This window comes from Amblyraja radiata, chromosome 8, assembly GCF_010909765.2.
Source record: "Amblyraja radiata isolate CabotCenter1 chromosome 8, sAmbRad1.1.pri, whole genome shotgun sequence".
Taxonomy (NCBI): domain Eukaryota; kingdom Metazoa; phylum Chordata; class Chondrichthyes; order Rajiformes; family Rajidae; genus Amblyraja; species Amblyraja radiata.
In genome coordinates, this window is record NC_045963.1 from 56,032,803 (window position 1) to 56,046,785 (window position 13,983).

Sequence of the window (13,983 nt, forward strand, 5' to 3'; positions counted from 1 at the left end):
AGAAGGTTGTCAGCAGCTGTTGGGGCAGACCAGTCTTTTTTAATGTCCTCAGGAAGAACAGTCGTTGCTGTGCCTTCTTGACCAGCGCAGCGGTGTTGGTGGACCATGTGAGGTCCTCTGAAATGTGAGTGCCTAGAAACTTAAAGCTGGACACTCTCTCCACACTTTCCCCGTAAATGGAGATTGGGGCGTATTCTCCATTATGGGACCTCATGAAGTCAATAATCAGCTCCTTGGTCTTGGAGGTGTTTAGTGACAAGTTGTTACGTGCGCACCAGTCCGCCAGGTTCTGCACCTCCGCTCTGTATTTTGGTTCATCACCGTTGGTGATCAGCCCAATCACTGTTGTGTCGTCTGAAAACTTCACGATGGTGTTGGTGTCGAATGCAGGAACACAGTCATGAGTGAAGAGGGAGTAGAGCATGGGGCTTAGTACACAGCCCTGTGGTGTGCCGGTGCTCAGGGTGATAGTGGAGGACAGATGCGGGCCCAGTCTCACTGCCTGCGGTCGCTCCGTCAGAAAGTTCAGGATCCAATCGTATATCGGCGAGCTGAGGCCTAGCTGGTGGAGTTTGGTGGTGAGCTTGGTGGGGATGACCGTATTGAATGCAGAGCTATAGTCAATGAAGAGCATCCTCACGTACGTACACGCACGTAGTTCAGTCTGTTATCTTATTGGGAAGAGTACTTTGCCTTATTTTTCAGTCATGGTCTACAATATTAATCGTTGAGCATGTGATGGGAGCTTAAAGGCTAATGGGTCTCAGTTAGACCCAAGGAGGTTCCCTGTAAGCCAAAAGAATCGAGTTCCTGTGTGCATTTCCACCTTATTTATTCTTAACTGGCTTTGCTCCCTTCTTCATTGAAATACACCACTCTCGTGTATCCCTATTCTAACAAAAGAATAGGCTTTGTTTCCAATAGCTGCTATCTTTATATATCTTTTATTTCTCCAAGAACAACACCAATCTTGTTATCAATTAATTTACTAATTGGTTAGAATGCACATCTGTACGTCTTTATTACCTCCTGTGAAGGAATCCCAAGACAATGATTTAAACATCCTTATCTGGTTACTAACAACTTATAAACCTGAGCATCTTAACACCATGTCTGAGTGTTAGTAGTTTGAGCATATTTTGTCATCATGCCCTTCTTTAATTTTCTCCCAATTCCCTCAATCCAAAATTGTAAACTGGGTTGCGCCACTTCACGAATGTGATCAAAGCAACATGAATGAAAATTGATGTTGGTTGAGAAAGATGTTCTTCTACTAATGAAGGTGAGGTCAAGAATGGAAGACAAAGGTGTGGACAATAATTTGGAATGTGTCATACCATCGAAGCCTCACATATAACCTTGCTCTTTGAAGACACAGATGAAAAACTTACCACAGGGGCTGAAAGAGTGCATGTTTTCAATTGTTAATAGTTACCTGTGGATGGGTAGTGAGTAGTGATGATCCCGAGACATAGGCCACTTTCTCATAGTGCGACTGGATGATCCAATTAGAGCTTCCTAGACAGTAACCCGAGCTAAGAGGAGTGATCTGCACTGCACCAAACAGTTCCTGATAGTTCACAATAAAAAATAGCAGATTAAACACCAAAGTCTCTCTCACAGCTCCCCTGCTACCACAGTAACCACCCCCAACCCACTGCTCCACACCCACACAAGACTGTATCTGAAAACCATGGCTGATCACTCTAAGGCAGGATAGTAACCACTGGCAAGCTATTCTACCACCATACATCCACTGATGTCCTCATTTCAAATCCACATGTATACATGTTTCAGTGGATATCATTGGATAGTAATCAGGAAATCAGTTAATTTTGTTATCCCCTGCACAATAATCCAGGTCAAAATTAATTTCATCTGCTGCAGAAATAAACCTCGGTACACGTGACAATAAACTAACCTAAACAAAAACCTTGAATTATATAAATGCAGACTGACAAATTTATATGCGCAGTTTGCATTTTATAGGTTATCAGAATTTATAATACAAATAATTAAAGTTAAGGACAGAATGCCTATGACATAGATTGAATTAGAATTCCCATTCCAACCAGCTTCAGCTGTGTCATCAATGACCTTCCTCATGTTCAGAAGCAGAGAAGCTCACATTGTACTCAAGTATAATATGATTTGACTGGATGGTATACAAACAAAGGTTTTCACTACATCTCAATACACATGACAATAATAAGCTGATACCAAAAAGCAAGGCATTTGAGTAAAGTTGAAGGGTTTCACCCAGTGCTTATTCAACCACTTCTTTTAATTGCTGCCAGCTTTATGAAACATTGTCATTTTATATCCCTCTCCCAAGAGGTTAATTTAAATGATAAACAGGTACTTACTATTTTCTGAGAATACCCTACGAGCTGAACCTTACTTAGGGCCAAGTTAACTTCTGACATTGTATAGCAACGTTTCCAAGTCAAAACCTCCACAGCATCTTTTAGAGGAGCAGGTAAGTGCCTAGAAAGAAGAACAGCATAGCCCATTGAGGAATAACAAAAAGGAGTTCAGGAGCAGCTCCTTTACCCAGAGAGTGGTGAGAGTGTGGAACTTATCAAAATAAGTAGTGATTTATTGAATTGATGGATTGACGAATAATCTAAATATACACATGAAAATTATAGTGATGGAGGGATGCGTTGATGTGGGTCAAATGGAAACATGTGGCAGATTCATGTGGAGTACAATCTGTTAAGGCCAAATACTCAACACGTTTTTAGGTGCACATGGAATCCTCACTACAGAGGAGGTTATTCAGCTCAATGATTTTGCACTAGCTCTGCGTTAAAGCAAAATAACACAGAGTGCACAGAATAAAGAAAAGGTTTGAAGAACAACTGTAAAGGTGTTAAAATTTTTGGACGGATCCTCAAAACTCAACAGAAGTAAAAATATCAAAACTTATGTAGTTTTAACTAGAAAATATTCTACTCACTGCACCTGAACATTTCCTGGTTCTTCCAGAGGGTGGCAGACTGTGGCTTTGGTACACGCTCCATAAAGCTTACTAGCTCTTCCATGAGTAGCCTATGGTGGAGAGCATACCACAAAACTTTAATGATTATAAACTGTATTCCCATATGTTAGTGTGACCATTTACATAGCTGTTACCTTTGCATTTCATATGATTTTTCATAGCATAGGTTATTTAGGGACAGCCCCTTTGAGGAAGATCATGTGAAAGGCAAAGCACTTCATTAGTTCCAACGAAAGGTCTGCAGTCTGAAATGTTAAGTCTGATTTTCTATTTCTGCTTCCAGATGCTGTCTCGTCTGTTGAGTGCTTCATTTGTTTTCTGGTTTGATTTCAGATATCCAGCATCCTCGACTTTTTTTGATTTTCCACATGGGCAAATAATGCTTGTGGAGTAACACACTAGCATGGGTTAAGATCCGAAGTGGATCTGCAGCAGCCTGGGGCACGGCTGGTCCAGGTGCCGCTCTAAGAAGCCAAGCATGTGGACCGGACACGGCCTACAGTGGTGGAGGATACTAACGGCCATGCATGGCCAGGCTGACCCAGCAGCGCTGCTAGGACAATGAGCCTTCATGGTCAGCTCAAGCATCCTGCACTTACAACAACTCGGACTAGTAAATGGTACCAATGACTGCCGACTCTGTTGATTCAGTTTACTAGTGCTATACACTTGTACTGTATCTGAGATGCTCATCTAAGATACATCGAAGTGCTCATGTATAGTGATATTTGTGCTGAACTGTATACAAAAATGAATATCACTGTACCTCAGTACAGGTGACAAATAAAGTACCATTGAACCATTGATCCCTAGGAGAGGCGACAGGCTCTGGCAAAGAAATACAGTTTTCTTTAGAGTTTAAGCACCTACCTTCCAATCGTCATTGTGGGTTCAGTAGCATACACTGTCCCAGTGAAGCCAGTGTGTTCTGTGATGTAGGGCAAAGCCATCATGCAGTGATAATTTGATATCAGGATCACATCTACAGTGGACAGATCCAATAACTCCGTCTGCAATAGAGGTTGTGAAGTATTACACGGGACTGTAGCTACTAAGCAAAAATAACTCTACTGCTAAGTACTGTTTACATTTACCCTTAGTAGAGAAGGCATATTTAAGTGAATATTATCCGTATCTCAATAGATAAAAATACTGGTTTGTCCTTAAAAATATACACCAATAGGGCCTGGCGACAGGTTTTTTGGAAGTGATGTTCTGGGAAGATGAGACCTGTGCTTTTCAATGCGACTGCAGTAATTTTCACCACTCATTGCCACACAACCTGAACATCACAATACAGCTGTTTCATGTAATGAAGCTATGTTAGGCATGCAATTCCTGAACGCCGACATTGTTACTGCTGGCTAATAGGTTTCGATGCAATTCCACAACTTTACTGCTGGATGTGCTGTGACATCGACAATTGGGAAACCAATGTCAAGGACAGGAAACTCTGGCGAACCATCATCCAAGAAGGAGCAGCGATCTTCGAAGCCAAGAGATGCGCAGAATTAGAAGAAAGAAGAAGAAAACAGAAAGAGAGGCAGCAACAACCAAAGCCCAATTTGCCATCTGGAATTAGGCGCCGTGAATGCCAAAGAACTTTCAAAGCCAGGATTGGACTCATAAGACACCTGAGAGTCCATAAAAAGAACAGAACGTAGACCATCATCCCCGACCTCGAGGGATAGCCACGACGACTGTGAATTAACTCCACCATTTTCTACTGGAGCTACCAGTATGAATAGAAATGTAATGCTTTACAACTGACATCAGTTGCTACGTGTGCTCTTGTGTAAAGTTTTCAATCAATCATTCCTTTACCTCAGGGAGACAGAATTCTGGTACTGAGTCAACAAACACCCGCCCAGCACAATCTTTCAGCTCCTGTAAAACAAAATGGAGATTAGTGGGAGTTACATTTATATGCATGATATTACAAGTCAATGTCTAAATGTTTCTGAATAACATGGTACAGTGCACTCCATAATGTTTGAGACAGACCCATCATTTATTTATTTGCCTCTGTACTCCACAATTTGAGATTTGTAATTGAAAAAAATAAATCACATGTGGTTAAAGTAAACATTGTCAGATTTTAATAAAGGGTACTTTGATACATTTTGGTTTCATGTAGAAATTACAGCAGTGTTTATACATAGTCCCCCCCATTTCAAGGCACCAGAATGTTTGGGACACCGCAATGTCATGTAAATGAAAGTAGTTAAGTTTAGTATTTTGTGCATATCCTGTGCATATTTTGTGCATTTCGAGACTTTGTAATAATTTACTGTCTACTTTGTTAATGATTACACTTTAAAAATGGTTGTTTTTACCCTCAATCTTCTGCTCTCTACCCGGTTGTAGTGGTTTTGGGTTTTTGATGACAGTGGCTTCTGTCATCAGCAGTGGAGGTCTTCCTTGGCCTGCCAGTCCCTGCGATTAGTAAGCTCACCAGTGCTCTCTTTCTTCTTAATGACGTTCCAAACAGTTGATTTTGGTAAGCCTAAGGTTTGGCTGATGTCTCTAACTGTTTATTCTTGTTTCTCAGTCTCATAATGGCTTCTTTGACTTTCATTGGCACAACCTTGGTCCTCATGTTGATAAACAGCAATAAAAGTTTCCAAAGGCGATGGAAAGAGTGGAGGAAAGGCTAGGTGCTGAGAGTTCTCTTATACCTGCATTAAGGAGGCATTTAAACACCCCTGAGCAATTACAAACGCCTGTGAAGCCATGTGTCCCAAACATTATGGAGCCTGGAATTGGGGGATTATGTTTTTTTCTATTACAAATCTCAAATTATGCAGTACAGAGGCAAATAAATAAATGACGGGTCTTTATCCACAACATTATGGAGGGCAGTGGCAAATTTTCTCAGAAATATCAATACATAAAGAGGCCAGTTTAGTGTACATCCACTTGCTGTATGCAGGAGCCAACAAATGTCAAAATGATCAATGAATCATTCATTACTTACTAATATCCCATTGCCACCTCCTGTACCTATTGTCTATTGAAACGTTACCTATAAGGGACAGTTTTCGAGATATAGGGACAGTTTCTTCCCAGCTGTTATCAGGCAACTGAACCATCCTGTCACCAACTGGACAGCAGTCCTGAGCAACTATCTACCTCATTGGAGACCCTCGGACTATCTTTAATCGGACTGTACTGGACTTTATCTTACACTAAACACTATTCCCTTTATCCTGTATGTATACACTGTGGACGGCTCGATTGTAAGTAAGTACGTTTATTGGCCAAGTATTCACATACAAGGAATTTGCCTTGGTGCTCCGCCCACGTAACAACATGACATACAGTGACAGTTATGAATGACTCAGAAAACACTAAACATTAATGATAATAAAACATTAATGATAAAACACCATTGATCAAGCATGTGAACCAACAAAATACCAGATCAAAGGGAGGCTACAGATTTTTGGCTGTTGAGTAGAGCAACTACTCGTGGATAAAAACTGTTTTTATGTCTGGCTGTGGCAGTTTTGACAGTCCGGAGTCGCCTTCCAGAGGGAAGTGATTCAAAGAGTTTGTGGCCAGGGTGAGAGGGGTCAGAGATGATCTTGCCCGCTCGCTTCCTGGCCCTTGCAGTGTACAGTTCATCAATGGAAGGAAGGTTGCAGCCAATAACCTTCTCTGCTGATCGGACGATTCGCTGCAGCCTCCAGGTGTCGTGCTTGGTGGCTGAGCCAAACCAGACCACGATGAAGAAGGTGAGGACAGACTCTACGATGGCCATGTAGAATTGGACCATCATTGCCTGTGGCAGATTGTGCTTCCTCAGCTGCCGCAGGAAGTACATCCTCTGTTGTGCCTTTTTGACTGTGGAGTCGATGGCAATCATGTATACTTTCCACTGACTGGTTAGCATGCACCAATAAAGGTTTTCCCTTTTCCTTGGTGCAAGTGACAATAAACTACACTAAACGATCAAAAGGAATAAGCGACGTTTCGGGTCTCGACCTGAAATGTCGCCTATTCCTTCTCTCCATAGATGCTGCCTCACCCGCTGAGTTTCTCCAGCTTTTTTGTCTACCTTCGATTTTTCCAGCATCTGCAGTTCTTTCTTAAACATAATATCATAAGAATTAGACCATTCGACCCATCAAGTCTACTCTGCCATTCAATCATGGCTGATCTATCTCTCCCTCCTAACCTCATTTTCCCGCCTTCTCCCCATACTGTACCTGTACTAATCAAGAATCTATCTATCTCTGTCTTAAAACTATCCTTTCTCTCCAGAGATGCTGCCTGACCCGTTGAGTTACTCGAGCAATTTGTTTTATCAATGACATTCTTACTTGCAGCATCGTAACAGGTCTGTAGCCACAGCTCTCAATAGATAATATAATAAACAGAAATGTTTAATAAATAAAAAACGCAATATAGTGATCCCAGTAATGAGTGGGTTAACCTATGATGGGCTTTTGGCGTCACTGGATCTGCACTCGCTAGAGTTTTGAAGGATGAGGAGGGACCTCATTGAAACTTACAGAATAATAAAAGACCTGGATAGAGTGGATGTGGAGAGGATGTTTCCACTAGTGGGAGAGTCTAGGACCAGAGGTCACAGCCTCAGAATTAATGGACGCTCTTTTAGGAAGGAGATGAGGAGACATTTCTTCAATCTGTGGTGAACCTGTGGAATTCTTTACCACAAGGCTGTGGAGGCGAAGTCAGTGGATATTTTTAATGCAGTGATAGATTCTTGATTAGTACGGGTGTCAGAGGTTATGGAGAGAAGGCAGGAGAATGGGGTTAGGAAGGAGAGGTAGATCAGCCATGATTGAATGGCAGAGTAGACGTGATGGGCCGAATGGCCTAATTCTACTCCTATCACCTATGACCATATGGTCATCTTAAAGTTGCATCTGTGATTTCTTCCTTTGCTTTGTCAACATGTCAAAATGCAATAATGACACCAAAGGATAAATTCACCCCCAATATCTTTGCTGCCAATGTATCACACTTTACTACAACTCTAAGAAGTCCTCTTAAAAAAGCCATTTACTCCATGATAATCATAGAATAGCAACTCAGAAATATCCTTAACTCATCAACTGTCTCGCCAACTGTCTGTCTGTCCTTTCTTCTTTTTTTGTTAATTTTAGTACGTGTTAAAAGTATGTTTGGTGTTCCTTGGTTTGTTATATGCGGTGGGTGGGAGTTTGGGGGAATTTTTTTTTTCAATCTCTTATCTCAACGGAGACACGATTTTGTTCCGTATCGTATCTCCGTCCTCACTGCGGCCTAACATCGTGGAGTTGGCCGCCTTTCCTGGAGACCGACCTGGCGCTCCAAGCCGTGGGAGTCTGCGGGACTTTAACATCGCGGAGCTTGCGATCCCTTTGCCGGGGACCAAAGCTCCAACGCGGGGCCTGCGGACTTTAACATTGTGTAGCCCGCGGTCTCTGGTAAGAAGAGGCCGATTCAGGAGCTCCATGCCACGGAGAGAGTTTCAACCGCCCTAACACGGGAGCTTCGATCACCCCTACTGGGGCTTCGATCGTTGGCTGCGGGGGCTTTGATCGCCCCGACTGCGGATGGTTTAACTGCCCCGACCGCGGGAGAAGAAAGAGGAAGAAGCTTGAACTTTATTGCTTTCCATCACAGTGAGGAATGTGGTATCCATTGTGGTGGATGTTTATGTTAACTTTTATGTGGCTGTGTGTCTTCCTGCTTTTCACTTAGTATGGCTGTATGGTAACTCAAATTTCACTTTACCTTAACTGGTACATGTCACAATAAACTGACCTTGAACTAGAACAGCCGATTTTGAACTGAATGTTATCAGAACATAAGAAAGGAGTAGATCTTTCATTCCTCTGGTCTGTTTTAATATTCAATGCATTCACGACCATTTGCCCCTCAAAGCTTTGTATCTCTTTGTACACATATACCAAAATAAAATCTATTCATTAAGTGAATTCAATTATTAAGCCAAAACCTGGTGCTTTGTGGGTGACAGTTTCACCTCCCCTTTCTACAAACTTTAATGTGACATTTTTCTCAAGAACTACTTAATGTTTGATTTTAACTTTAAGATGATATCACCAGCTGAAAAATTCCATTCATCTTATCAATTTCTTTCAAAATCCTAAAAATCCAAATAAAATAAATTCTCACCTTTCTACTTTACAGAAATCATGGTAACCTGTTTCTGCATCCGCACAACACACCTTCCATGACAAAGGCATGCTTTCTACGTCCAGAACTAAATATCTTTTGTCAAATGTGTTCAAATCAAAGGTTTTGTACAGTTAATGTAAAACATTTCCCAAATCTACAATTCTAATCTTTAGATATGTGGTTATTAAAGTGGTTATTCAAGTATTTCACATGATGAGAAAAAAGTCACTATCTTTGATCAAGAACACAGACCGAGAACTCAGAAAAAAAGATAGAAATATATCAAATGTTGCTTATCCTTCTTAAGAAAGGATAGTGTTTAGTAATTACTGAAAGCAGTGGCTTAGTTAGTTGCATATTTGCCCAGTCAAACTGTTATAGGTTTCAGTGTGATTCCTGACAAGTCTGGCACTTGTATTATAGTACTGAGTGAGAGCTGCACTTTCAGAGGTGGTCTTTCCAAAATAAATTTAAACCAAGACCCTGTTTGACTTCTTGGCAGGGCATAAAGGATCCAATGGCACTATTTCAAAGAAAACAACCTCTTTTAAATCACTTTCAGAGATTATTAGGACATGATAACACCAACTAGACCAGATGTAGTACTGTGTTTTGGGATGTCAAGAGGTTATAAACCTCATTATAAATTAAATTAAATTAAATTTCTTTATTTATATAGCACATTTTTAGTCAACTTGCATTGACCCCAAAGTGCTTCACATAATTACATCCACACACACAGGCAAAGGTGGGTGAAGTGTCTTGCTCAAGGACACACACAGGCAAAGGTGGGTGAAGTGTCTTGCCCAAGGACACAACGAAAGTATGCACTCCAAGCGGGTTTCGAACCAGCTACCTTCCGGTTGCCAGCCGAACACTTAGCCCATTGTGCCATCTGTCGTCCCTATAGAAGTAGAAGGCTTTAATTAAAACAGATTTCTGTGAATAAAGGGCCTGTCCCACTTTCACGACCTAATTCACGACCTTTTTTACTCGTGGACATTTTTCATCATGCTAGAAAAACGCCCTGACCTACTTGATGCCACGAGTACCTACGACTAGCATCATGGCCTGCTACGACGTCCTACGACCTCGTGACGACCATGCTGCGAGTATGAGTCAAGGGCAAACTCGGCAGAGGTTGTGAATTAGATCGTGAAAGTGGGACAGGCCCTTAATAATTCAAATTGTTCATAATAATTTTTTTCACTGTACCTTTTCTAACATAGTGTTTCCATCTTTTGTAATCCAGCCTGGTAGTTTAGAAAGCCTTGGGCTGAAGAAGAAACACAAATATAGTTTTTAAATTAAAAAAATACAGGTGCTGGAAATCTCAAATAAAAAGAGTAAATACTGGAAACACCCAACGGGTCAGGCAGCATCTATGGATAGAGGAACAGAGTTAACAGTCCAAGTTGATGACTTGCTGAGTATTTCCACCATTTATGGTTTTGAAATGTGTCTTATCTTAGTCAAAGCATTTTAGTTACGTTGTTTTTTTTTCTCTGAGGCATCCGCTCAGGTTCAAGGATGACTTGTTTATTCTTATCGGTCAGAGCTGTTGGCAACCGATGTCAATTGTTCATCCTCAGAGTTATCACAGTTTAATTAAAGCAATCCAGCAGGAGCTAGGCATTTAATCCACCATTCTTAATCTGGACATTGCAATTTTACATCAGGTAGCTCTTGATTTGACAGTTCGAGTGTCACCCTGTAATGACAGGGAACCCAGTTAAACAAGTTCCATGAACAAACATACCTGTGGACAAGTGGCAAAGGGAGGAAGTGGAGGGCCGACGTCATGTCCAACCCACAGTCCAGCATGATGGTGGTGGACTTGTACTTCAGGATATTGCATGGCAAAGTTGGATGACCAGATAAGCAGTACTGATGGAGGAAGCAAAAGAGCATTAATTCCTCAAAAAACACAAATAGACATGTACTCATAAATACAGAAAACATATCACTAAGAAAGTAAATAATAATAGATGCAGAATCATTCTTGTGTGAATGCCAATTAAATTTATGTAGCAGGAAAATAACTGTTTGCAATGGAATAAATGTGCATGATTTTGTACTGGAAAGGCATAATTTTCCTATTTTTCCACAGAAGATTCACAGCAAGGATTGTTCTTTCATAGATAAACGTATGAATTCATATTCAATCATAAACAATGAATCATATCCACCCGTCCAAAGGCTAAGTGCTACAATCCTGGCACTATTTTAACTTCCACATTAGGCAGGAAATGGTGTTGGGTAGACTGATGGGACTGAAGGCTGATAAATCCGCAGGGCCTGATGGTCTGCATACCAGGGTACTTAAGGAAGTGGCTCTAGAATCGTGGACGCATTGGTGTTCATTTTCCAATGTTCCATAGATTCAGGATCAGTTCCTGTGGATTGAAGGGTAGCTAATGTTATCCCACTTTTTAAGAAAGGTGGGAGAGAGAAAACAGGGAATTATAGACCAGTTAGCCTGACATCGGTGGTGGGTAAGTTGCTGGAGTCAATCATAAAAGATGAAATAGCGGTACATTTGGATAGCAGTAACAGGATCGGTCCAAGTCAGCATGGATTTACGAAGGGGAAATGATGCTTGACTAATCTTCTGGAATTTTTTGAGGATGTAACTAGGAAAATGAACAAGGGGGAGCCAGTGGATGTAGTGTACCTGGACTTTCAGAAAGCATTTGATAAGATCCCACATAGGAGATTAGTGGGCAAAATTAGGGCACATGGTATTGGGGGTAGAGTGCTAACCTGGATAGAAAATTGGTTGGCAGACAGGAAACAAAGAGGAGGGGTTAACGGGTCCCTTTCAGAATGGAAGGAATGTGACTAGTGGGGCACCGCAAGGCTCGGTGCTGGGACCGCAGCTATTTATAATATACATCAATGATTTAGATGAAGGGATTCAAAGTAACATTAGCAAATTTGCAGATGACACAAAGCTGGGTGGCAGTGTGAACTGTGAGGAGGATGCTATTGTAAATACGCTCCTCTCAAGCTCCAGTCTAGTTCAGTCAAAAACCACTGAGTCAAGCACTGGAACTAATCTTTATTTTTGGATTGCACAACAAATTCCCCTATACGATACCTAAACCGCCGCGGATTCAATTCTTGTATCTGCCAGGCCAAGCACTTCAGACTCGTGCAAGCAGAAACACTCCAAAAGGTTACGCAGTCCCAAGAGCTCTTCCAGAAGATCGACAACGGACCTCATGGGGTCTGCCTTTTATAGGTCCCCGAACCTTGTGGGGCCGAACTACAGAGGGGTGGTCTCTTTACAATCCAATCAATTATATTAATTACATCAGTACATTATAGACAGTTCCCCAGACCAATAACAGTTCCCCCAGGCCAATACATTGTTGCAAGTGAAGCTTCTGGAAGAAGCTATCTTAACTTGAATAATGCAACATTTACCCTGGAATCCAAACAAACCTGCCAGGGCTCAACACTTTGGCCAATCAACAAACAGCAGGGTCAGTTCAGTTCAGTTTTTATTTGTCATATGTAGGTTAACACAGGGTCAACGGTACAATGAAATGTTTTTGACAAGACAACGGGTCACCTCAGCAATGATATTACAAGGATAAAATTAACGTAAAAAAGATAAGATAAGTGACATTGGTACGTAAAAGACAATAATAAATGAAATAATCAACATATATGATGTGTTTATGAGTTCAGAAGCCTGATGGCATGATGATAAAAACTGTTCTTAAGTCTGGTGGTGCGGGCAGCCATGCTCCTGTATCAAAACTCCACTCATATAAAATCCAACCACCAATACAAACATGAGTATTGCTCCGATTTCTATAAATGGTTGCCCTTTAACTTCAACACCATCGTCAAGTTTGCGGACGACATGACTGTGGTTGGACGTATCTCAGGAGGAGATGAGACAGCCTACAGGGAGGAAGTCCAAAGACTGGTAGCGTGGTGTTCAGACAACAACCTCATCCTAAACACCACAAAAACAAAGGAAATTATCATAGACTTCCGTAAGAACAGTGCAGCCCCCAAACCCCTATTCATCAATGGGGACTGTGTGGAAAGGGTCTCAGACTTCAGATTCCTGGGCACACAAATTACAGAGGATCTCTCCTGGACTACAAACACCACCACAGCAGTCAAGAAGGCCCAGCAGCGACTCTACTTTCTGAGGATCCTCAGGAAAAACAACCTGGAGGAGAAGCTGCTGGTGTCCTTCTACCGCTGCTCCATCGAGAGTGTGCTGGCGTACTGTATAACCACATGGTATGCCAGCTGCTCTGCAGCGGACAGGAGCGCCCTTCAAAGGGTCATCAACACCGCACAAAAAATCACTGGCTGCCCACTGCCTTCCCTGAAGGACATCTTCAGCTCTCGCTGCCTTGGCAGGGCAGCCAACATCCTGAAGGACCCTTCCCACTCTGGACACAACCTGTTCCACCTGCTGCCCTCTGGCAGACGGTACAGGTCTTTCAAAACTCGCACAAAACAGACTCAGAGACAACTTCTACCCCATAGCCATACGTGAACTTAACAATGCAAAATGCAAAATAACACTCACATTCAACTGAATGGTTCTACCTCAGCTGCAGCAGTATTGTTATTTATCTGTAATTTTTTTTTATATGTATATATTTTTACCTTTTCTTATATATTTAAAATTGCTCTTGTGAATCGCACCGTGGGATTGACTTTTAAATTTTGTTGTACCATGTGCAATGACAATAAAGAGATTCATTCATTCATGATCATGGGCAGCACTTTATTATGTGGGAATTGAACTTTAATCCAGTAAAGTTTTCCTTCTGTGCTAGGCTGAACATGTC

The 13,983-nt window shown here is 41.6% G+C and overlaps 1 protein-coding gene across 1 annotated transcript in view; it reads right to left on the reverse strand.

Moving 5' to 3' along the window:
• ints9 (integrator complex subunit 9) overlaps positions 1–13,983 on the reverse strand; it is a 40,349-nt gene that overhangs the window by 21,861 nt on the left and 4,505 nt on the right. Inside the window, exons 2-8 of the mRNA XM_033025938.1 lie at positions 10,917–11,044; positions 10,373–10,433; positions 4,829–4,891; positions 3,875–4,014; positions 2,968–3,054; positions 2,367–2,487; positions 1,436–1,570 (exon numbers count right to left, since the gene is read on the reverse strand). Coding sequence (XP_032881829.1) covers positions 1,436–1,570; positions 2,367–2,487; positions 2,968–3,054; positions 3,875–4,014; positions 4,829–4,891; positions 10,373–10,433; positions 10,917–11,044 — 735 coding nt within the window. The remainder of the gene's footprint in view (positions 1–1,435; positions 1,571–2,366; positions 2,488–2,967; positions 3,055–3,874; positions 4,015–4,828; positions 4,892–10,372; positions 10,434–10,916; positions 11,045–13,983) is intronic.